Genomic DNA, 27,500 nt, shown 5'->3' on the forward strand with positions numbered 1-27,500 from the left:
TGGAAATTGCTCCTATTCCTGGATGACCATATTCCGCCATTGATGACAACATCATCCATAAAGTGAAAGCTACCATTTTGGATGATCGCCCCATAAACTATTTGGTAACTAGCTCCAGAAGTGAAGATAAGTGTAGGATCTGGGGAAGAAATCATTCACAACTATTTGCACACGTGGAAATTATCTGCACAGTGGAGTCCCTTGATGCTCACAACTGTTCAGAAGCCAGAATGGATCACTTGCTCCCAGGCTCTTTTGGCAATGTGCCAAGAAACTGAGAAGGTCTTTTTCAGCAGACTTATCATACAGCATAATACATGGGTTCATCACTATGATCCTGAGACTAGAGTCCAGTCAAAGCAATGGAAGTATGATAACTCACCACCTCCAAAGAAGGCTCGTGTCCAATGCTCACAGTCTTTTGGGACCAACATGGAGTAGTGATGCTGGATTTTCTGGCACAGGGCACCACAATTAATGGAACGTATTATGCTTCTCTGCTGCAGAAATTGTGGGATGCCACCAAAGCAGAGAGGTGTGGCATACTGACCAAAGGAGTCTCCCTCCACCAAGACAATGCCCCAGTTCACAATGCGCATATTGCCCAGATGAAAGCATACTCCTGCAGCTATGAAATCCTTCCTTGTCTCCCTTACTCTCCCAATCTCGCACCATGAGTCAAACAATGACCATGCAACTCATCTGTGATATGTCTCTTCAAACTAACAAAGAAATCAATGCTAATTGTTTAGACATAGTAATCAAGGATTGGAAAAAATACACCTGCTTACTGATAGACATTGCAGTCCCTTCTGGCTAAATTATTGCCCCAAAAGAAGTGGAGAAATTGTCAAAGTACAAAGATCTCAAGATTGAAATATTCAAGGTGTGTTGTATGAAGGTAAAAACAATACCAGCAATAATTGGAGCATTGGGTATGATAAACATGAATAGACATAAAAATGTAGAAGCTATGCCTAGAAACTCAGCACTACACTATCCAAGAGGTAGCTGTGCTAGGAACAGCCCACATCCTAAGCAAGGCACCAGCAATTCAATAGCACCCCCCCCCCCCAAATAATCCACAAACACACAAAACACTCTATACAGTAAATAGCCAATAAATTAAACAACCCCAAAATATGAACTCAGCAGGTCAGATACCCAACAGAAAAACACACCTTGCACTACAAACACAACATACAATGCAAACACTAATACATGAAAAAGCTGCAGCTAAACCCCATAACAAAATAAATTCTTTTCTACTCTAGGCACAAGGTCCGAAATTTTGGGAAAGGAGGCCAATCAATTAGATTGACCCCAGTACACAACTAGTACTTAATTTATCAACCCCAAAAGGATGAAAGGCAAAGTCAACCTTGTTGGAGTTTGAGCTCAGAACGTAAAGACAGATGAAATACCACTAAGCATTTCGTCCGGTGAGCTAACGTTTCTGCCAGCTGGTTGCCTTCATAACAAAACAAATTGATGCAATAGAGTACCAGGAAATATCTGCATTCTCTGAATACCAATGAAGACAAAAACACAATGCTGCACACACCTCTGCAACATGGCAAGGTGTAACAGGTGATGCAGTAGAAATTTGCCTGGAATTATCAAATATTGAAAAATAACATTGATAACAAGAGCACTCAGAGAGTGCAAACCTCTGCCAAGGCAACACCAACATCCTCTCAACGATTAGCCAAAGATAATTTTTAAAATGAGAATGTCTCAAATAAACTCGACTCTTCTCACAAACGAGAATACTAAAAATGAACCCAACTGCTCTCAAATATTTAGTGAAAAAAACAGGTAAAATAATCCAGAATCCTTGTCTGGTACTGGATCAATCCCAAAATCTAATCAGTTCATGCCAATCACAAGGCCAAACATCCCTGAAAGTTTCATCTGAATCCATCCTGCAGTTCTTGAGATATCTTGTCCATGGACAAACAAACAAAGACAACTGAAAACAGTACCTCTGCCTTCACTAAGGCAGAGTTAATAATAATAATAATAATAATAATAAAAATAATAATAATAATAATGATGATGATGATGATTATATATTTTAGCACAAGGCCAGCAATTTTGGGGGTGGGAAAATTGATTACATCAACACTGTTGGTCAACTGGTTCTTACTTTATTGACCCCAAAAGGAGGAAAGGTAAACTCCGTGGACAAACAAAATGCCACTGAGCATTTTGTCCAGTGCACTAACGATTCTGTTAGCCCACTGCTTAACGATGATGATGATAATAACAATAGTAATAATAATAATAATGTTAATCTTTTCTACTATAGGCACAAGGCCTGAAATTTGGGGAAGGGGGATAGTCAATTGCATCAACCCCGGTACTCAACTGGTACTTAATTTATTGACCCCTAAAGGATGATAAGCAAAGTTGACCTCAACGGAATTTGAACTCAGAATGTAGTAGCTGATGAAATACCACTAGGCATTTTGCCTGGCCCCTTAAGGATTCTACCAGCTCATCACCTTCACACATAGTTAGAAAAAGATACTTATGACCAGTTCATAGAGTTACCCTGGGTTTCACATCCATAAAGAGTTTAACTTTACATACCATCGTAGCCAGTGGCGGCCTACAACCTCCTTTGGATTTATAATTTACTGATGATCCATATATACATATACATACATGTATGCATGCATGCATACATACATATATTCATGCATACATACATACATGCATAGATGCATGCACACATATATGCATGCATACATACATACATATATACATGCATACATACATATATACATGCATGCATACATACATATATACATGCATACATACATATATACATGCATACATCCATCTTTCTATCCGACATACTACCAGGTGGACAACAGACTTCCTCCAACAGCACAACATCCAGACACAGTCATGTCCTGCTCTAAGAATGTTGGCGCTTTTGAAGGGAATGACAAACAACTGATGGTTTGTGATTTTCTCAAGAAGAAGCATCTGTCATGGTGATAGTAAGTCCTAAAAGGACACTGTTTATGACTCTGCATCCAGTCTGTACTTGTCAAGCCTTCCCAATATCTTATCTTCCTAATGTCCTTCGTTCCTGCATCTTTTTAACCACAATGTATTTATTCAGCTGCAGTAATTGTATGCCAGCAAAACCATATGTATTTCATCCTCCGTTTTGTGCTACTAGTTATCGTTCTCTTTGGAACCATTTACTTTTGTCACCCACCCTGCATTCCAAATATCATCCCTTACCATTTATTTTTAGCTGAACATCCCTTTCCATGGAACACCCTCTCATACCTGCCATTGAAGACCTCTTCCACTTTTGTTTGTCAATCACTATATCCACCCTTATGTACCTCTGACCTCAAGCTCTGTCACTGTGCACTCCTCTCTCTTCCCCACACTTCACATTATCTCCATCTTTCCAATCTCTCTACAGCTTTATTATGCTGTTGCTCTCCTCATCCTCTTTTGTATGGCCATCTATCACCTCCTCCAACTTTCCCCTTCTAAAAACCAACCTGTAGACTAAGCCTCCATCCCTGCTCTCTATTCAGTACAATTACCTCTATCCTCATCGCTAACATCTCACACTCACCATTCTCACTCTCGCAAAATTAAACAACCAACACTTAACAACCCACTATTCCTATTCTTTCTTTATCCACCTTCTTGTAGCATGAGAATACACCTGAACACCTCCTCATCAACATCTCTTTTCACCTGGGGTGTCCATGTTTCACCTCTACACCAAAACATCTGCTGCTGCCCCTCTGTCGTAATTTAGCCTTTCAACACCAAGCATAAAACCACCCCCAAACTCATCTGAGATGCCTCATCTTGCAAGTTACTTGGTAACCTCACTAGTGCTGGTGCCATGGAAAAAGCTGCAAGTACATTCTGAAAAAGGATCCATGTTTAGAAGGGCGTCCAGCTGTAGAAATCATGCCAAACCAAACAGTGGAGCTTGATGCCATCTTCCAGCTTGATGGACCTTGTCAAACTGTCCAACTCATGCCAGCATGGAAACCAGACAGTGATGATAATGATAATGAAAAGGATCTTGAGGATGATGATGATGCTATATATATATTGGGTCATTCCATAAATATTGCAGATTTTTATAGTTTTTGTATTTTCAAAAATTAAGATAAACAAAGTTCTTTTTTAATCTAAAATATACTCTCCATTTTTTATGATGCTCTTTTATCTATTTGGGAAACTTTCAAGGCCCCTTTTCCAAAATTCACTTATCCGTGATGAAAAATACTCCTCCATTACTATTCTCACCTTGTCTACAGAATTCATATTTTTTCCGTCCGAATGATTTTGAAGACTGGAATAAATGATGATCAGATGGTGCAATGTCCGGCAAATATGGTAGGTGGGGCATCATTTCCCATTCAAACTGCTGCAGCCTTTGAAATGTTATCCTCGCTGTATTTGGCTGAGCATTATTCTGATGGAAGGGCACCTTTCGTCTTGAAACCAAAGATAGTTGTTTTTCTTCTAGTGCTGACTTGAATGACTAAATCCAAGCTTCTGTTAGTTCCACGACAGTTACAATGAGATTTTTTTCCACCAGGGTTTCGGCTGTAGATTCTGGCTCAGAATTTCTGGAATCACCTTTGACACTGGTTTATGCTTATTGTCCAATTCCTATATACTCCATTAATATTCCTCACACTTTCCATTGCGTTGTTGCCTTTATTAACTCATAAAGCAAAATATGCCGAATATACTCCTTTCTCATTTTTGTTATAACTTTGAAAAAATAACTGTTAAAATTGAACTGCACTCTTCAAAACGTGTACTAAGAATAAGGACAAAGTAAAATTACTACCTGCTTTAATAGCAAGTTAGCAAGTTGATGCAGGAAGATTATCCCGTCCCCCTCCAATTTTTAGCTCATACATTTGAAAAAAAACTGCATTATTTATGGGATGAGCCAATATATATATATATATATATATATATATATATATATACATATGTGTGTCAAAATAAGAAGTCAGAAAATTCTTTATTATTTATTCAGCATTACACATGTTTCATTTGCTGATAGGAGTTGCAAAATAGTACTTGTAATACAAAATATGTAAGATATCTCCTATTACAAATTCATAAACAAAGAATCAAAGCATATGAAAAAATTTTCCAATCTCCTGATATAATTGCTCTGCAGAAAATATTTTCCAAAATTTTCGACTCTTATGCCCACCTCAGATGAATATAACATCTGCATACGGATTCGGAATACTGGAATAAGCAGATGTGCTTCAAGTGGACAGAGCTTGGAGTTTAACCCCATTTTATATATACATGTATTACATGGAAAAATGTGAGCAAGAGAAATAATATTAAGTTTAAAAAACTGTAAAAGTGCAGGACAAGTTATTATATCTGATAAAGTACAGAACAAGTTATTATATCTGATAAAGTACAGAACAAGAAAAGTTTTACTTAAAATATTGCAGCTAAGGATAAAATTTCAAATAAAACACTTAGATTTAGAAAATATTAGCTTTTATTAAAACTAAAATTTTAATTACATGTCTATTTGTTATTACATATTACTTCTATTAAAAATTAAAAAAATAACTCAAAATATTTTTTGCACTTTAAAAAAATTCATTTTTTTAATTAATTAATAATTATAAATTTGAAAATAGGTTATAAAAAATAATAGTAATACATAATTAGTTTGTGCAATAAATAGAATAATACAAAAATTAGTTAAATATTACAGTAAAATCTTCCTATACCAACAAATTCATAGTAAAATTTGCTTGAGTTATTGCCTAAGGTATTGCCAAGTCTTTACATTTTTAGTTTTGACTCAATGCCTATTTTTTACATTAAGAATTTGCCTACCATATATACTGTTCTACTTTACATAAAACTTTAGCTATATTGGTACTTCTGGCTCTCATTTTTTAAGTATTCCACATCATATGCCCATGGACATATGGCGTAGTGGTTAAGAGCATGGGCTACTAACCCCAAGATTCCAAGTTCAATTCTAAGTAGTGACCTGAATAATAATAACATCGAAAAATACCTTAGGAATGAGAACCCAGGTTCAAAATTTCCCCAAGACACCTGATGAAGGCTGGAGGGGTATATCAGCAGAAACATGTTAACAACAAACAAGATGAGGACAAATATCCGTCAAATGTAAATGTAAAATGATGTTACTTTTTTAATTATAATGTTACTTTGTAAATTAAAATCAAATAATTTTTGATATTCAAATTTTATACTTAGCTGCAATATCTTAAGTAAAAATTTTCTTGTTTTGTACTTTACCAGATATAATTTGTCCTGAACTTTTCCAAGCATAATAACTTCTGTACTTTTCCAGTTTTATAATCTTAAGAATAATATTTCTCTTGCTCGCATTTTTCCATATAATCCATGTTTTTTCCAGGCTAATTAATCATGCTAATTAATAATGTGTCAATTAGTGGTGTCATTGATAATTTTTTCCTTACCTCAATGATGCCAGTGACATATATTAAAAGTCCTTTACAGAACTATACTCATGAAAAAGTATAGAACTATATTATCACCCTCAAATTAGAGAAGCAAACATTCATAATTTTTTTGTTTTAAAACTTCATTGCATGAAATTGATACCATGAAATTCCTTAAATTGAGCTCTATCATTTAAGCTTAATTAAAGTATAGTTTGTTTTTAAAATAAAAAAGTTAATTATACTTATATCCAATTTTTTGCCTTATATTTTTTCCTATTTTACCTCACAACTTTTTTTATACAAATTTTTATTGCATGGGGGCAAAACTATGAAATTCTTCATGCTTTCTGCTATCATTGAAGCTAAGATAAATATATTTTGCTTTTAAAATGAAACGGTTATTTAGATCTAAACCTGATTGGTGGCATTACTTACTATCCTATAACATTACTACAAACTTTGAAGTAAACTTTTTTCTATTAGACCAAATCTCAATTTTTTTATGCCAAAATGTAGCTAGGGAACAGTCCTCTTCAAAAATATTAAGTTTTCAATTTGGTTAAGAACTGAATTAGCAACAAGCTCTGAAAGATGCTGCACATGAATAAATTGTGGTCTTAAGAATATTATTCAACTGCTACTTTAGTTGAATAATGTACGTACACACACACTCACACACATGTATCATACAAACATGTAACACCGACAGAAAGTAATTGGAATTTCCTAGCAAGTTATGTGTATTATGCAATTTGATTTTCAAACGGTAATCAGCTAGTGAGCCACCATCCATAACTACACGTGGACTGTTGGCGATTTTTTTCCTCCTTCCTCCTTTTCTTTTGGACTTTCATATGTTACCTGTTTCCAAAGAAGAGCTTTGCTCGAAATGTAAAATGACCGCTCTTTCTTTCTTTCTTTCTCTAAGTATCTTACTAATACTTCACATGTACCACGTCCTCACATTGTTGTTTTTTTTTCTCTTGTCTTTTTTTTCTCCATTTTTCTATTAATGGAGTGGCTGTGTGGTAAGTAGCTTGTTTACCAACCACATGGTTCCGGGTCCAGTCCCACTGTGTGGCACCTTGGGCAAGTGTCTTCTACTATAGCCTTGGGCCGACCAAAGCCTTGTGAGTGGATTTGGTAGACGGAAACTGAAAGAAGCCCGTCGTATATATGTATATGTATGTGTATGTGTGTGTGTTTGTGCGTCTGTCCCCCTAGCATTGCTTGACAACCGATGCTGGTGTGTTTATGTCCCCGTAACTTAGCGGTTCGGCAAAAGAGACCGATAGAATAAGTACTGGGCTTACAAAGAATAAGTCCCGGGGTCGAGTTGCTCAATTAAAGGCGGTGCTCCAGCATGGCCGTAGTCAAATGACTGAAACAAGTAAAAGAGTAAAGAGAGTATATATATATAAATATATATATATATATATATATATATATATATATATATATATATATATATATATATGTGTGTAGATATATATAATTTCTTTATTTGTGAATTAAGGGTACCATTGTTTTCATGTTAAGAAGAATAGGTGTTCCATTTTGGAAAACAGTCTCCATTGTTTTCCAAAATGGAGGTGGACACCTTTCTCCAAGTGATCGGCTTGAAAAATTGTTAAGATACTTGGATATTTTCCTACTCTTCTTAACATGAAAACATTGATAGCCTTAATTCACAAATAAAGAAAATGTTTATCTACCAATGTGGTGTTGAGCACTCATTCTATCATTCATGTATATATATATATATATATATATATATATATATATATGAATAAATGACAGAATGCTGACGATAAACATAGGATAATTCATTCACCTATATATATATATATTCTTTTATCTGTTTCAATGATTTGACTGTGGCCCTGCTGAAGCACTGCCTTTAGTCGAACATATTGACCCGAGGAATTATCCTTTGTAAGCCTAGTACTTATTCTGTTGGTCTCTTTTGCCGAACCACAAAGTTACGGGGACATAAACACACCAGTATCGATTGTCAAGCAATGGTGGATGGACAAACACTGACAAACACACACACACACAACAGGCTTCTTTCAATTCCCATCTACCAAATCCACCCACTAGGCTTTGGTCAGCGTGAGGCTATAGTAGAAGACATCTGCCCAAGATGCCACACAGTGGGACTGAACCCAGAACCATGTGGTTGAGAAGCAAGCTTCTTACCACACAGCCACACTTATATGTATAACAACCATGGTGTGAGTATATAATCAAACTGACATTTGCTTTTTAGCTTCTTCAGAAGTATCGAATGTGTATCATACATTACAGACAAGAAAATGATATTTTTGAACGCAGTCTCACTGTACAAACAACAGAAGCAAAACTGCATGGCTCAGTTGTTAGTGGATTTGGCTCAAGATTGGAAGGTAATGAGTTTGGTTCCCAGTGGCATGTTGTGTCTTTGAGCAAGACACATTATTTTCACACTGCTCTCGTTCACTGAGCTGGTAAAAATGAGTAGTACTTGTATTTCAAAGGGCCAGCCTTTTCACACTCTGTGTCAGGTTGAATCTTCCTGGGAACTACTTTAAGGGTACGCTTGACTGTGGAGTGCTCAACCACTTGCAAGTTAAATTTCATGAACAGGTGGTCCTGTTGATCGGATCAGCTGGAACCCTCATCATCATAACCAATGGAATACCAGTTATATATGCATACATATATACTTTATTATTATTAAAGCTTCAAAAACCTCACAAAAATATCACAAAAAACTGCTACTCAGAGTTCCATGTTCCAGTTTGTTGGACAGTTTAGATTCTCAGACTAAACTGTCCATTGATCTGGAATGTGAAACTCTGAGTAGCAGTTTTTATGATATTTTTGTGATGTTTTTGAAGCTTTAATGATAATAAAGCATATTACTCTAACTCTGGTATTCAAGTACTATTTTATCCCACCTTGTTTCACATTTATGTGCTCACTCTGGTACATATATATATATATATGTATATGTATTTATGTATATGTATATATATATATATATATATATATATATACATACACACATATATGTATGTATATCGTTTTCCATGCCTGATGCCCTTCCTAACGCCAACCACTCCATTGGCATTAGGAAGGGCATCCAGCTGTAGAAACACTACCAGATCAGACTGAGCCTGGTGCAGCCTCCTGACTTCCCAGACCCCGGTTGAACCGTCCAACCCATGCTAGCATGGAAAACAGACGTTAAACGATGATGATGATATACATACACACATATATATGTATATATATATTACACCTATATGTGTGTGTTTATATATATATACGCAAGACTTTTTAAAGAATCTTGAAACTCATTACCATTCCAATATCCAATCATATACATACATATATAGTATACAAGTCCCTGGTGTTTTCAATCTTATTGTATTTGTGCAAGATCGGGATAGATACAGCTGACATAGAATGAAGAATCCCAAAAGACGTTCTTCAGGCAGCAAGTTGCCAAACGTAGTGGCATTCCAAAACCAATCTTGGCTACATTGAAACACTGAAAGCTCACCTGGTACAGACATGCATCCAACCATGACGCTCTGTTCAAAGCCTTTCTATAGGACACAGTGAAAGATGGTGGGGAAGAGCAGGAAAAAGAAGAAAATCCTGCTGTAACAGCATCAAGGTGTGGACAACACTCAACATTGTGGCCATTCTATAGGTTGAATGTAGGAATGGCCCTAAAATGCTTTGTTTTACCAGCCGCAGGAGGATGAGGATGATGATGTCAGTGGTGGTTTTATATATATATATATATATATATATATATGTAATATAACATAATATTATATATTTATATATATATATATATATATATATGTATATATATATACGCACACACATACATATGTATATATATGTATGTGTGTGTATACACACACATACATAGTCACACATATGCACAAACACACACATATATACACAATTATTCACTTTGATACCCAAAATATAAAACAAACAGACAAAAGAACATTAACAACAACCGCATAAACAATATTGACTGCAACAAGAACAACAACATTAAGTGCAACAGCAACAAGAACAAGAAACCATATCAAAGAAGGAAAAGAAAAAACCTCCTTAAAAAAATCTTCAACTGAAATAAATCTGGAGAATGTTTTTTTTTAACTTGCTTATGGTAGGACACACAGACAGAGGACATTGAGGGGGAGGGAGGGTGGGAGGGAGGGAAAGAGAGAGAGAGAGAGAGAAAGAATGGCAGGTGCTGCAGAAGAGAAGTAGAGAGAGTGGGGAAGAAAAGAAGAAAGAAATGACATAAAAATAGGAGAGAGAGAGAGAGATGAATGGCAGGATGAGTGTTTATGAAGAATTTATCCAGTGCAGCCATTGTGTGAGTGTGTCTCCTCCTCCTCCTTACCCCACCCATTCCCCCACCACTGCCACCGCCAACATTCGATATTATCGGTGCTTCCTACAGCCAATGTTATTATCATCTCTGTCTTACTGAGAATTCTTCAAGACATGGAGAGAGAAAGAAAGTGGGAGAGAGAGTGAGAGAACAGAATGTCTTGTTACACCACATCACACAACACTACACAGTACTACATCCTGACCTACCACACCACATTTTACAGCACTATACTGTATACCATACTACATTACACTAAATCAATTCACCGAACACCCCCACCACATAGCTCTACACAATCCAACACCACACCAGACCACAACACACTATATTACATTAAACCACACCAGACCATTCTCGACTTCATTGCACAGTGCCACACTATTCTGCTATTTAACCCTGGGTCAAACCTGTTCAAATAGGTTTTAGTATTTAATAGAATCTACCCCTTGGATAACCCACTACACACTCTATGCAACACTTCCACTTCTACTCATTCCATCCACATTATAGATTCTTCAATTTCCATTTTTATTCATATTATATTCATTTCTAATTTTCCTCCCCCTACTGTATCAGCTTAAACCTATCATACATACATATGGTTATATATATATATATATATATATATATACGTGTGTGTGTGTGTGTTTAATTCTTCAACAGCTAAAGGGAGACAACTAATTTTCTTATATCAGTTGTGCTTATCAAGTTTCCATCCCTGCATGCATTTGATGTAATCTTTTTATGGTGTTTTAAATATTCCAAAATTATTGGTTGAAGTATATTAATCTGATGATTGCTTCATGAATTCATTCTCATGAAACTCAGAGTTACACAGTATTATCTAGAAGAGTCAATACATACACTCATCCATACATATGTGTATATGGAGGCTTGCTGGTCACTTTTCTTATTTTCTAAAGGTTATTTTCTCAATTCTCTAAGCTCTCCCCACAACTTTCCTGAGTTCCTAAATTCCTTTATTTTATATAGATTACCAAAACACACAGCGCTTATAAGTTTGTGAAGAGTCAAGTTTGTATTTGGCCTCAGGCCTGATGAGTTGTCCAAGAAACTACAGCTTTCATGGATGTGAAACCATTGGTCACTCTATGACCAGATATTAACTTTGTTACTTAACATATATATACATATATAAACACACACACATATATGAGTAAGAGGGCAAATGAAAGGAAAAGGCACTCAATGCACTTAGTAGGAGTTACATATATTATTAAGTCACATGGAACTGAGTCAAACTGCTTTAAATAATGTGTGTAAGTATATAATATATATATATATATATATATATATATATATATATATATGACAGCCTCCGTGCCAATGGCACGTAAAAAGCACCATCTGATCGTGGCCATTTGCCAGCCTTGTCTGGCACGTAAAAAGCACCCACTACACTCATTGAGTGGTTGGCGTTAGGAAGGGCATCCAGCTGTAGAAACATTGCCAGATCGGACTGGGCCTGGTGCAGCCTTCTGGCTTCCCAGACTCCATTTGAACCGTCCAACCCATGCCAGCATGGAAAGCGGACGCTAAACGATGATGATGATGATGATGATACTATAAAAACTTTATGGCTCAAACTTGACCATGACAAACAAACCAACATATGACTGTGGGTGCATGATGATGCTAACGGTCAAGAAATCTTTGACTGGTAATTCTACATGAGTTTAATCAGCATACAAGAAACAACACAGATGCTATATGTATATATATTCAACACATGCTATATGTATATATATTCAATACTTGACAAGGAGACTTAACCTTAATTAGCCTGGTCACCAGTATAGTTAACCAGGTGATACACGAAGGAGCCATACCCAATGACTGGTGTAGCAGCACTATAGTCAACTGCTACAAAGGAAAAGGTGACGCTTTAGATACAAATAATGACAGAGGTATCAAGTTCTTAGATCAGGTAATGAAGGTCACGGAGAGGGTCATAGCCCAACTAATTAGGGAAAGAGTCAGTTTGGATGAGATACAGTTTGGTTTCGTGCCAGGGAAAAGCACCACTGATGCTATATTCCTGGTTAGACAGCTGCAGGAGAAATACCTAGCCAAAGATAAACCCATGTACCTGGCTTTCGTTGACATGGAGAAAGCCTTCAACAGGGTCCCCTGATCCCTTATCTGGTGGTCAATGAGGAAACTAGGTATAGATGAATGCACCCACTACACTCTCGGAGTGGTTGGTGTTAGGAAGGGCATCCAGCTGTAGAAACTTTGCCAGATCAGATTGGAGTCTGGTTCGCCAGACCTCAGTCAAATCATCCATGGTAGTATGGAAAGCGGACGTTAAATGATGATGATGATGATATAATAGCAATTATTATGAAATCAGTTTCAGACGAAACAATTGTAATTTAATATAAATTTAAGGACTCCTTTTTCTTTAGTTTTATATATATATACTAGCAGCGATACCCGACATGCAATTGAAGAATTAGACTTTTCTTTATATTTTCTGTAATGAACTGGAATACTTATGGTTCGAATTTCATAAAAATTGCAGATGAGGGTTCTTTCCCTCTTTACACACCCTAAAGAAATTCTAATCATGACACATGTATCCCATACTACTGATTTTATGTGCAGATTCCAAAATTCCAGTCTTATAGAACCTGTTAAAAGGATTTTGCTCCTGAAAAATGGCAGTCATGGAGCGCTACAATGTGGGAGTTAAGGCCCCTATTGCGGCTAGGTGTCTTAATGTCATCCAGAGAAGTTGAATTGTGAGTACATACGCATACATGTATGTATGTATGTATGTGTATATATATATATATACATATATATATATATATATAAAATGAGATAGGGGTTGAAAAATTCAACCCACCATGGGATAACATATATCCAATATACTGCTAGATAGGTACCCAACAAGACTAATACATAGATGTTAAAAATTGCCAAGCAATTAGTTCATCTATTGTATTATATGGGCAAAGGTAATAATATTACCGTAAATTAATACTACAAAATTAGAAAATGGAGAAACATTTTCTAATTTTGTATATATATATATATATATATATGTCAGGTCACTTTCGAGTGCTACTGGTAACATGTAACCCAGTACAACCTGTTGCATGGTCGGGCCATCAGCGACTAAACCGGCAACCCCACCAAGCTTGCTTGGTGAGGCGGGTGTCTATTGGACACCCTGCAGGATGAAAAACAAAACTCGTCAAAGGGCAGAGGAACTCTTAGTTAGTTAGTTAGTTAATGACTCTTGGGAGTCAACGGCCATCCAATAAATGTGTAATTTTTTTTCTTCTTAAGGCTTAAGGCTATGTCATGTGCGGGGACATAGAAATAATCGGACTGAATACCCGATCGCGCGGTTAAACCATCGGAAGTGAAGGACTCCTGGCCCTTGTTAGGGCATCCTTCTAGAAGAAGGTAACTGGGATAACTCTGACATAAAACCTATGGCTCAGTGGTTACCAATGATGTTGACTTGTTCTTCTTTTCAGATTATGGCTGCTGTTGCTTAGTGAGTGGGATTGACTCAGTGCACAGCCTTTCCTCACTTTAAAAAAATCTTCCTGCACAGGCATTGCACGATAACAACATTGTTCATGATTGTTGATGGTGCTGTGAGTCTCAACTGAATGGCTGGCTGTAGCCTTAAAAAGCAAATAAAATTCACATTTGATCACAGCACCAATAACAGTTAAGCCTCATGCAATGGCCATATTTGATAACGAGGGGGCAGCCATCATGTATGTATGTATATATATATATATATATATATATGATGACTAGAGACCGAGACCTTTGGAAATATACTGTGCGTGAGAAGACCTGGCAGGACAAGTGAGACCATAACCCGTGGCCTCTAATGGGATGTAGCCAGTCCACTTTTTCCTTCTTGGGACACAAAACTCTACTTGCAAAGACCTGTTGAGGCAAGTGAAAATCGAAATCGATCAACATCAATGGAAATTGTAGCTGTGATACCAGTGCCGGTGGTACGTAAGAGAACCATCCGAATGTGGCCATTGCCAGTGCCGCCCCGACTGGCCTCCGTGCCGGTGGCACGTAAAAGGCACCCACAACACTCATGGAGTGGTTGGCGTTAGGAAGGGCATCCCGCCATAGAAACATTGCCAGATCAGACTGGGCCTGGTGCAGCCTTCTGGCTTCCCAGACCCCAGTTGAACTGTCCAACCCATGCTAGCATGGAAAGCGGACGCTAAACGATGATGATGATGACGAATATATATATATATTTACAAACTTGTTACCAGTTAAAATATACTTGTGGCATTTTCGAACCTGTAAGAAAACCACTGTATTTTGTCATGAAGAAAATTTTTCCCTGTATACAGTTAGATATAAACACACTTAGTTCACTGTGACCCCTAACCAGTGCTGGATTAACCATTAACCAAAATAAGCACATGCTTAGGGCAACAAGGAAAGGAAGGGGCACCACACAAATGGTAAATGGTTTACAGCACAAAAGAAATCCCTTTAAACTTGCTAAAATAATATTTGGGATGCCTTTATCTCTACTAAGTATAGATGCAGATGTGTTAACCTAAGATTAATTTTGAGGATCTGATCAAAGACTTTGCAATTCAAAAAAAAGTAGGAGGAAACTTTTCAAATCTAAATAAAGTGGAAGGAGACAAAAATAAACGTTATTTTCCCTCTTACTGTTTTGTTTCATTTTGAAAAAAAAAATGTTATGGTTTGTTGTTGTTTATATTTTGAATTACAAAATCTTTTATGGGGGCACCAAAATCTTTTAAGTGCTTAGGGCCTCAATGGGTCTTCATCCAGCCCTGTCCCTAAGCAGACTATTGGATGCATGCATTTTGGAGGGGTTTTATCAAATGGAAAGGTAGACGTTGCAGATTGGTAAGACAGACATGTCCATCTTATTATAATCTTGTCATAGAACTCAGACTGATTGCACTAATTGATGGTTCATCATTAACAAAATAGAGAATAAAAACACTAATCAGTGATGTGTGTAAAAACAAACTTGTTACCTGTCCAAATATGTTTGAGGCATGTTTGGAAATCTGTAGGAAACTTTTTGCCATAGAAAAAGAGATATCCACTCCAAAATGAATGCATTCATGAGTTTGTTTAGGAGGCACTGCAAACTGACTTGGTGTCTTTACACCGACCGGTCGACAGGGAGAAATTTTCTCCAAGACAAAATACAGGGAATAGCTTTCTTAAAGGTTCACATAGGACTTAAGCATATTTACGACGGTAATAAGTTTGTGTTTATACACATCACTGCTTAGCAATTTTATTCTGTGTGTGTGTATGTATGTACATACATATATACATACATATATGTAAATATATATACACATGCACACACACGCACAAACACACACCACAAATTCATATAAACGTATGTGTGCAAATCCACAATATCACTACTATACAATGGTAGATTGCGGTCAAGATATGTTAACAAACACAATAGACAATGGTAATTAGCAATTAATTATTACACAATATACAATAGAAAAAGGTAATAAACTATAATAACTCACACAATATACAATTCTATATTGCAAGGAATATAAAACACAGATAATAGACAATTGCTCTAAATTCACCATCAATATCCGATATGTTAGAATAGGTGAAGATTGTGGAATCTTTAACGTTTTGGTAACCATTTTGGAAGCTGAAATAGAAAAGAACAATTATTAAAGAATTTAAGCAGGGATTTTGTTGAATTCTTGTAAAGAATCACAAAAAGAAGACAAGTATGAAAACAACTTAGTAAATACTTATATTTTCCATTTATAGAGAATCAAGTTTGGTGCAGTATTTTGCTATCAACTTCACAAAGCTGGAGAGGTCCTTCATAAGGATTGTGTATTTAGAGTAATTTAGAAGCATAGAAGCCGCAACATCTCCATATGGTAGAATGAGATGCAGTTTAAACTAACACACTGCCCTTTTGTAGTGATGCTGCCAACATCAGCATTACTTCATACCTATTTACAATCAGGTGGGTTACTCCTCTTACATGGTTTCCAGTTTATAGCTATGTGGTCCCTACTTCCTCACTATACTTATTTACAGATATGGGGACTGCACTTCCACCATCATCCCATTTTACAGCTATTTTCTCCCTATACCTCCCCCACACAGTCTATCTATGCTCAGGTTGTCTGTATCTCACACATGGTACGTCTTTATAGCTTTGTGGATAGTAAATTGTTGCTGTTCCCCTTAAAGCCTTGTAAATTCATTTACTATGGAGAAGAGTTCCAGAGGACCAGTGTTCTGGAAAGAAAAGGACATGGGATTGGAAACAATAAATGGGGAGACAAATGAATCGGGAATAAAGGTAGCATGAGCTGAACCAGTTCCAAGGAGCAGAGAAAGGTGACAATGTCTCTATGGCCCAAAGGTTGCTATTTGTCTGGTAGTGAATTTAGGCGTGTTAGTTGGATGGTTCTTTTCTGAATGTGGTCTGGGCGTCAGTGTTTGCAATACTGGCTGGGCTTCTGATGGGAATGTCGATAATGATGAATGACTTTCTGGAAAGTTCCGAGGATGAGATTTTCTGGAAATTTCCGAGGATAAGTCTTCGTGGAAAATTCCGAGGATTTCCTGGTAAGTTCCAATGTTGAGATACTTGCTGGAAATTTCCGAGGATGACACTTCCAGGAAAATTCCGAGGATTTCATGGAAAGTTCGAAGGACTTGCTGGAAATTTCCGATGCAAGTGAAATCAAAATAAAAATTGCTGAAGGGTCGATAACAGTACCGCCTGATTGGCACTCATGCCAGTGCAACGTTAAAAGCACATCTGAACGTGGGGTGTAACCGGCCTACTTTTGGGTACCCCTCATTCATTGGACAATGAATTTTGCTTGCAAAGACCTATTGAGGCAAGTCTAAACAAATCAAAATCGCTGACGTGGCCGATGACAGTACTGCCTGATTGGCACTCATACCAGAGGAGCGTTAAAAGCATATCCAAGCGTGATCATTGCCAGGGCCACGGATTTGCTCCCATGCTGGTGACATGTGTAAAGTACCATTCGAGCATGATCATTGCCAGCATTGATTTACTGGCACATGTTCTAGTGGCATGTATAAACGCCTTTTGAGCGTGGTCGTTGCCAGAACCACCTGACTGGCCCACATACCCGTGGTAGGTAAAAGCACCCACTACACTCATAGAGTGGTTGGCATTAGGAAGGGCATCCAGCTGTAGAAACTTTGCCAGATCAGGTTGAACCTGGTGCAGCCTCTGGTTCACCAGTCCTCAGTCAAACCATCCAACCCATGCCAGCATGGAAAGCAGACATAAAGCGATGATGATGGTTATATATATATTTATATATGATAGGCTTCTTTCAGTTTCTTATTTCTTTACTGTCCACAAGGGGCTACACTCAGAGTGGACAAACAAGGACAGACAAATGGATTAAATCAATTATATCGACCCCAGTGAGTAACTGGTACTTATTTAATTGACCCTGAAAGGATGAAAGACAAAGTCGACCTCAGTGAAATCTGAACTCAGAATGTAGCAGTAGAAGAAATACTGCTAAGCATTTCGCCCGGCATGCTAACGATTCTGCCAGCTCGCCTGCTTCTTTCAGTTTCTGTTTATCAAATCCACTCATAAGGTTTTAGTCAGCCTGAGGCTATAGTAGAAGACACTTGCCCAAGGTGTCACGCAGTGGGACTGAACCAGGAACTATGTGGTTGGGAAGCAAGCTTCTTACCACATAGCCACGTTTGTGTCTATTCTTACTGCCCAGCTGGTTTTAGAAAACCTACAATGCTAGATGTTCTATATATATAACAGCCACGTATATTTTCATTACTGGTGGCTTCAGCCACCCTGAAATTGAAGGGGAAACTTTTCGTTGGTAATAACACTTTGGACCTGCTCTTTACCACCATTCCTAGAACTGTTATCAGTGTTGTGACAAAGGAACCTCTAAGTGACTCAATCATGCTATGATCATTGCCATTCTGTCTCTTGTAGGCAGAAACAAGAAGCACTACCACCTTCAAACCACCCGCTTTGACTAAAACTGTTACCGTAAGGAGTTACGACACCTAAACTGGTTTAAATTTTACAATCCAGGGGATATCAATACTGTTTTTCAAAATATCCTCAGTGCAATCTGGACTGCATGTGAAGCATTACTACTGTACAAACGCTCTAGAAATAAAAACAGTGTAATTTGGGAGACTGCAGCAGTTCGACTTGCCAGGAAAGATCATTGTGATGCTGAACAGAAATACAATTGACAACCCCAATAATTAACTTTTCAGACTGACATTTATTTTATCAATTTCTTTTGCCAAACCACTACATTATAAGGGCTGAACACACCAATATGGAGTGAATTTTAGGGCATATAAATCTAATATTTTTCTATTCTTCCTTAATACCGGTTACCATATGCTGCTCATATCTGCACTCAGTCTGCTTAGTAGGTTATTATGTCCTAGCATATGTGCTGCCTCTTTTAGTTTTCATATTTTCCAGTGATGTTCTCTGTCTATAAGGTGCCACGCATTGGAATTGAACCTTGAACCATGAGCTTGGGAACGAAATTTCAAACTCTATGTGTGTGTGTGTGCCTGTCTTTGTATCTGTATTTGTCCCCCAACGCTGCTTGACAATTAGTATTGGTGTGTTCAGCCCTTATAATGTAGTGGTTTGTCAAAAGAAATTGATAAAATAAATGTCAGGCTGAAAAGTTAATTATTGCGGTTGTCAATTCATTTGACTAAAAATTCTTCAATGTGGTGCCCCAGCATGGTCGCAGTCTAAGGAATGAAACAAGTAGAAGATATTTGTATATATATAGATATAGCAAAATGTATAAATATATGTATGCATATTCAGATATGCACATTCATTCGCATTCATACACACACGCACACCACACACACACACACACACACACACACCGAGGCTTGCTTCAGCTGTCACTAAGCTGTCTTTGAACAAGGTGCATAACTCTGTATAATCATGATTTATTAACTGAATAACCAGATCATACACACGTATGTATGTAAAGGTACCTGTCTCTTTTTCTCTCTTTCTCTCTCTCTCTCTAAATATATATACATATATATATATATATATATATAATATATATATATATATATATATATATAAATAGATACACATGAGTGGCTGTGTGGTAAGTAACTTGCTAACCAACCACATGGTTCCGGGTTCAGTCCCACTGCGTGGCATCTTGGGCAAGTGTCTTCTGCTATAGCCCCGGGCCGACCAATGCCTTGTGAGTGGATTTGGTAGACGGAAACTGAAAGAAGCCTGTCGTATATATGTATATATATATATATATGTGTGTGTGTTTGTCCCCCTAGCATTGCTTGACAACCGATGCTGGTGTGTTTACGTCCCCGTAACTTAGCGGTTCGGCAAAAGAGACCGATAGAATAAGTACTGGGCTTACAAAGAATAAGTCCCGGGGTTGATTTGCTCCACTAAAGGCGGTGCTCCAGCATGGCCGCAGTCAAATGACTGAAACAAGTAAAAGAATAAAATGAATAAATACATACATAAACACACATTCTTTTATTCCTTTACTTGTTTCAGTCATTTGACTGTGGCCATGCTGGAGCACAACCTTTAGTTGAGCAAATCGACCCCAGGACTTATTCTTTGTAAGCCTAGGACATTATTTACATTTGATGGATATTTGCCCTCATCTTGTTTGTTGCTAACACAGTGTTTCGGCTGATTTACCCTCCAGCCTTCTTCAGGTGTTTGGGGGAAATTTCGAACCTGGGCTCTCATTCCTAAGGTATTTTTGATGTTGTTATTATTATTATTTTTCAGGTCACTGCTTGGAATCGAAGTCAGAATCTTGGGGTTAGTAGCCTGTGCTCTTAACTACCGTGCTATATGCCCGTGGGCAACTATGGAGTGAGTTCTAGGGCATATAAATCTAATATTTTTCTATTCTTCCTTAATACCCATTACCATATGCTGCTCATATCTGCACTCGGTCTGCTTAGGAGATTGTTATGTCCTAGCATATGTGCTGCTTCTTTTAGTTTCGTACAGTGGTGTTTCTCTGTCTATTATTTAGCTGATCATGTATGGAAAAATGGAGACCACCTCCTCCTGTGGGATGAAATTAAAATAATAGACAGAGAACATCACTGGAAAATATGAAAACTAAAAGAGGCAGCACATATGCTAGGAAATTTCAGGAAAAGTCATTGATATGGAGTCAAACCAGTGTATACTTGGATGAAATACATCCCTGAGAAAGAGTAACCTCTTTCCACCCCAAAATAATATATAATATATAATAATAATAATAATAATAATAATAATAATAATAATTGTGTACAGTGCTCAGGTGCACTACAACTCATCTAAAGTGTATATATAATCAGGTGTAGTTTCGGCGGATTTCGGAAAGCATGAGGGCCTTAAAGGATGCAGTGTCATGGCAGTCAACAACTGACGCAGGCAGTTTATTCCATGCTTCAGCAACTCTAAGCGTGTAAAAATGTTTCTGAAAGTCATGGGAGCTGTGTTGTTTTCTGACTTTGTAGGCATGTCCACGTGTGTTAGACACATGGAGATCAAAAAGGTGTTCAGTGTTGTTGTTGGTGAGGTGGTTGACAACTTTGTGGGCGTTTACCAAGTCCGTCGCCAGACGCCGGAGCTTCAGTGAATCCATGCCCAGGGAAACAAGGCGCTCAGAATATGGTAGGTGTCTGATGGAAGGTATGCGTTTGGTTGCACGTCTCTGGACAGATTCCAGGAGGTCAATGTTCTGAGCAAGATAGGGGTTCCAAACTGATGATGCGAATTCCAAGTGTGGTACCATAGCTGTATACAGTTTTAAATAGATGGCTGGAGAGCGGCTAACAAAAGTCTTGCTGAGTGATGCCAAGACACCCTCGGCCTTCTTGACAATTTTAGAGATATGCTTTGTCCAACGCAAATCACTGCTGACAGTGATGCCTAGGTCACACTCGCAAGAGGATTTCTTGATATCAGTGTTGTGGAGGGAGTATGTGGACGCAGGGTTTTTTCTCCCAAAATGCATGGTGGTACACTTGTCTACAGCCAGTTTCAGTTGCCAGTCTGTGATCCATTGCTGCATTGTGTCTAGGTCTGATTGCAGGAAAGAGTTGTAGGCATCAGGATCTGTCCTCTTGATTTCAAGGTACAGCTTGATGTCGTCTGCATATTTCAATACTGTGGCATTCTTTAAATTGGCATCTATGTCATTAATGTATGCCACAAACAGGAGGGGACCAAGGACAGATCCCTGTGGTACACCCGATGACATCTCATAGAACTGTGACTACCTCCTTTCGGCTGAGGATGAAGGATTTCAACCAGTTAAAAAGGTCATCCCTCACACCCATTGCAGAGAGTTTCACCATAAGCCTTTTGTGTGGCACAGAGTTGAAAGCCTTAGCAAAGTCAAGGTAGACAACATCCACCCATGAGCCACTGTCAGTGATCTGAGTAATGTCCTCAAGGACATTACTGCATACCTCTTCTGCCTTCTCTTTAAGGGGTAGGGTCTTAGCTGTTTCAGCCTTTCCCAGTAGCTGAGCTGTTGCAAAGAGACGATCTTCTTTGTGAATCTTATTTGGATTGCTTCAAGGTCCGCTGTTAATCTCACACTGGTGGGTGACCATAGCTGTGAGCAGTAATCCAATATATACATATATATATATATATATATATATATATTATATATATATATATATATATATATATATATATATATATATATGTATATGTGTGTGTGTGTGTTTGCATATATATATATATATATATATATATATATATATATACATATACATACAGACATACAGCCTAAAGGAAGGACCCAAAATCTCTCCAATCTGAACTTCCACAAAGCAGACTGAAAATCGATCCAAAACAAGATCCTCAAAGAGGACTGGCTGAAATGTTTCTCCACAGCAGACATTGACATGGAACTAGAATGTTTCATGTCTGTTGTGCAAGCCATATGCTAAAAATATGTCCCAGAACATAAGGCCAAAACAAATAGGAACAACATTCCAAGGGAGAGGAAGATCCTCATGCGACAACAGACGAAGGTTGCAAATCGACTCAACCAGCATCCCAAAAGTAGCGAAACGTCCCACCTAAAAACAACACTGATGGAGATCGAAAAAAGGCTGCAACAATCCTATGTGAGGGAGAAAGCAGACAAAGAAGCCTGGGTTATAAAAAACATTAAGTCAAACCCAAAGGCCTTCTTTCATTACACAAAAGAAACAGCCTCAGTACACTGCAAGATAGGACCCCTCTTCCAAAAGGATGGCTTCCTCTCAGAGAGTCCAACTATGATCAGTGAGATACTGAATGACCAGTTCTAAAGTGTCTTTACCACCCCGTTGGAACACAGACAAGTGAACAAACCAGTGGACTTCTTTGCTGCCTCACCTATAACCAGCGAGGCAGTTACGATGGAATACATCGACATTAGCGAAGAAGATATACTACTAGCCATAGATGAAGTGGACACAAACTCAACTGCTGGTCCAGATGGTTTCCCATGTAAGTGTGCCCTGGCCAAACCCCTCCAGATTCTCTTCCAGAGCTTTCTTGCAAATGGCAAACTGCCAAGCAAGCTGAAGGAGGGAATAATATGCCCAATTCATAAAGGGGGAAGTAGAGCAGATGCCAAAAACTATAGGCCTATCTCTCTGACTTCACACATCAGCAAAGTCATGGAACGGATAGTCAGAAAGAAACTAATCACATTCCTTGAGGAAAATAATTTGCTGAGTGATACCCAGCATGGTTTTCGACCAGGTAGGAGCTGCCTGACCCAGCTCTTACAACGTTATGACTGGGTGTTGAGGCAGTTACTCAACAAATCAAATGTGGACGTAATATACCTTGATTTTGCAAAAGCTTTTGACAAGGTGGATCATGGTATGATATGCCACAAACTGCATGACCTCAGCATAGCTGGAAAACTTGCAGTGTGGTTAAATGACTTTCTGAAAGATAGAAGTCAGGCAGTAGTGGCTAATGGAGCCACTTCTATGAACACACAAATAGTGAGCGGTGTTCCACAAGGCACTGTCTTGGGACCACTGCTTTTTATAGTGGCCCTCTCAGATATGCCCTCAAAAAAACGGATAGCCACCCTTGCAAGCTACGCAGATGATACAAAAGTCTCGCAGAAAATACAGAACCCCAGCGATGTTGCACATCTGCTGCAGGAGTTGGATTCAATTTACAGATGGGCTGAGGATAATAACATGTAGTTTAATGCTGAAAAATTCCAGGCCCTGTGCTACCAGCATCCAAAACTGAATATTAAACTTACAGGGTACACCGGTCCACAGGGAATTTCAATCCCAGAGCCTAAATCAGTGAGGTGCCTGGGTATCGACATGAGTGAGGATACCTCTTTCCAAGTGCACATTACCAGGATGGCGACAAAGAGCAGACAACTGGCTGGATGGATCCTAAGAACGTTCAGAACCACAGATAAGGAAACCATGATGGTCCTCAGCCACTTGAACTAATTACTAACACCACAAAGTTGTAATCCAAAGTCACAAACACAATTAACAAAACAATTAATGACTATCAACACTACATGGGTAACTCCCTCCCCCCTCCTAGTAACACTGATATATCGCACTGAGGCACATGTTGTGGTCAAACTTCAGTATTTGACCAGTCCTAAAGCCATGGTTAATGCATTCTTTGCTATGGAATGTGCGGCAGTGAGGAGGTGTTGTGATTGGAGGCATCACTGTACTGTTTGTATATCAGGAAGAACTATGAAGCAATGCCATAAAACTAATTTATTTAAATGGTGGATAAAACTTCAACCGCCACCAACTCCTGAGAGTAATTGTGGTTGAACTGCTAAATATTTTTTCCTGCTCTAGGCACAAGGCCGAAATTTTGGAGGAGGGGGTCAGTTGATTAGATCGATCCCAGTACACAACTGGTACTTAATTTATCGACCTCAAAAGGATGAAAGGCAAAGTTGACCTTGGTGGAATTTGAACTTAGAACATAAAGACAGACGAAATACCGCTAAGCATTTTACCTGGCATGCTAACGTTTCTGCCAGCTTGCCGCCTTTTAACTGATAAATACTGAGTGGTAAAGTGTTTGATAAATGAGTCTGTTGTGAGGAGAAAACAGCTGATATCTAGAAGATTATCCTTTGTCATCATTATTTTTAGCCCTTTGCCATTTAAGCACTTTTCTAAATTTAGGGAGTTTGCCAAATGAAGGTTGTTAGAAGAGATTCCACAGTGAAAACATTACAGAGAGTCTTTAAGAAGAGGATAACTCACAGAACTGTGAGAAATGTTTGTAAATAAAGGAGTCATGGCTAGAAAGATGCATTAAGGATAAGGTATCAATGACAGGGGGTCATCTTTATGGGACCCAGTTAAAAATCCTGTTGTTTCAGCTGAATCCCTAGCAACTCCACACAGCAAAACCAGGGACAGCAGCAGCAGCCTCCCTTAACTTCTTGGTTATTCTGTGTGATGAGAAGTGGTGTTTTAGCCAGAATTTTCCTTCTCTTTGACTAAAATATGTTTGAAGAATTGCAAGATTCTTTGTTAGAGGTGGAGAGCTATTGTATTAACAATAAATGGATCTTTGGTGTTTAGTGCTGAACCTCTAAGACTCCAATAGTATCAAGCTTATAGAACCCATGTACAAACAAATGGAACATTTAATCGCAAGAAATATCAGATGGGATTGTCATGGTTTTCAACTTTGCCCCAGCCAAATTGACTGGCATCAAGTGTAACCAGAATAATGAAGATGGTAATCTACTAGACTATGTGGAATATTTTCAGAACCACAACTGATCAACAGCAACAACAACAGTGATGGACTTTTCTGATTTGCTTTAAATCCAAGCATGAAGACAGACGAAATGCTGCCAACCATTTGCCCAGGTATGTTAATGATTCTGCCAGCTCCTCACCTTCAGTTATTGTGATGTTGAAAGTAAAATTCTGTTAGAAAATTTAGAAATAAAAGTTTCAAAGCAGCACTGTGCCTGTTTCACTTACCTGAACAGTTGATGGTGGTCTCTTCTCTATAGACACAGTAGCAGCCCACTCACTTTGAGATTCATACTGTGGGTAAAAGTCTCTCTTACATTCCACAAACTGAGTATTTCTTTTATTCATCTCCGAAGAATACCTGACTGGATTACCAGGTGTGGTGCTGGTGTTCTGACAAGTTAATGTTTGGTCTCTTCTGTTACACACAACTGTTTGGTCAACAGCCCTACTGGTCCTTGATCTAGACTGACCACAGTTACATTTCACAATACACAATGTGATGGACACTACAATCACCACAGATACTATTACAGCTGCTACTACAATGATAATTAATAACGTTAAGTCTATTGCTGCATCGGGCTGTAACTGAGTAGCTGTCATTATGGACGATGTCCTGTTACTGACTGTCACACTCAAAGACACAGTAGTTGTGGCTGACAACACTGGACTACCAGAATCCTTGACCACAAGCACCAGTTGGTATGAGCCAGCATCGTTGAGATGAGGTGGACGTGAGAAAGACAATTGACCAGTGAAAGAGTTCAGTGTAAACAGCTGTTTATTGTTACCGTTAAGTATTCCGTATTTGAGGAAGGCATTTAAATGACTGTCTCTATCAGACGCTCTAATCACAGTGATTTCACTGGTACTTTGGGGATGATAGTGGACATCAAGAGTGAAAGGGTCAACACTAGGAAATGTAAAATAAGGGGCATTATCGTTCTCATCTAAAACCTCTACAACCACATTGGCAGTGTTGTTCAGTGATGGCGTTCCCTTGTCTTTGACAAAAACCTTGAACTTATAGACATCCTGTTGTTCCCTGTCCAAAACTATGGACGTTGAAATGAAACCATAATCCGTAACGTGAAACGGTATACCGTTTATATTATTGCTAATTAATCTATAAGACAACTGACCGCCAGCTTCTAAATCTTGATCAGTGGCATTGATGAAACCAATCGGAAAGTTGGTATACCATTCTCATAGGTGAGGAATTTAAATGTATCTTTGGTAAATTGTGGTTTACCATCGTTGATGTCTGTTACTTGGATGAAGATTTTCCTCTCTGTCTTCAAAGAAGGAGTTCCTTTGTCTTCACAAGAAATACTAATGTCATAATGATCTCGTGTCTCTCTGTCCACCGGTTTCTTTAAAGTTATTTTGAATTCATTTGATCCTAAATCTAAAAGTAAGAATTTATCATGCTCTAGCTTACATTCCACCTCACCATTCTGTCCAGTATCGTTATCAATAATACTGACATAAGCTATAAAACTACCAACTTTGGTTCCTTCAGAAATGGCTGCCGTGTTCTCTTTTATCTGAGTAACAAAGTTGATATCAATTTCAGGAGGATTGTTTCTTTCATTAATTACATTCACTAAAACAATGGCTGTAGAACTTCTTGGAGGATTCCCACCATCTTTAGCCATGATAAATAGTTCATAATTTTGTTTTTTAGCTCTTCTGAAAGCTTCTTGTAGAAAAATCTCTCC

The 27,500-nt window shown here is 38.1% G+C and overlaps 2 protein-coding genes across 2 annotated transcripts in view; both read right to left on the reverse strand.

Annotated features, from left to right (window-relative positions):
- Positions 1-16,558, reverse strand: part of LOC115219371 (protocadherin beta-15-like) — a 149,883-nt gene extending 133,325 nt beyond the window's left edge. The window contains exon 1 of the mRNA XM_036509089.1: positions 16,467-16,558. The gene's annotated coding sequence lies outside the window, so the exon portion shown is untranslated. The remainder of the gene's footprint in view (positions 1-16,466) is intronic.
- LOC115219373 (protocadherin gamma-C4-like) overlaps positions 16,463-27,500 on the reverse strand; it is a 40,547-nt gene continuing 29,509 nt past the window's right edge. The window contains 3 exon segments of the mRNA XM_036509094.1: positions 16,463-16,603; positions 26,005-26,943; positions 26,946-27,500. The exon segment at positions 26,946-27,500 is cut by the window's right edge and continues 1,035 nt beyond it. Of these exon segments, the coding sequence (XP_036364987.1) occupies positions 16,577-16,603; positions 26,005-26,943; positions 26,946-27,500 (1,521 nt within the window). The 3' untranslated portion in view covers positions 16,463-16,576.

Source organism: Octopus sinensis, linkage group LG14 (assembly GCF_006345805.1).
Source record: "Octopus sinensis linkage group LG14, ASM634580v1, whole genome shotgun sequence".
NCBI classification, from domain to species: Eukaryota; Metazoa; Mollusca; class Cephalopoda; order Octopoda; family Octopodidae; genus Octopus; species Octopus sinensis.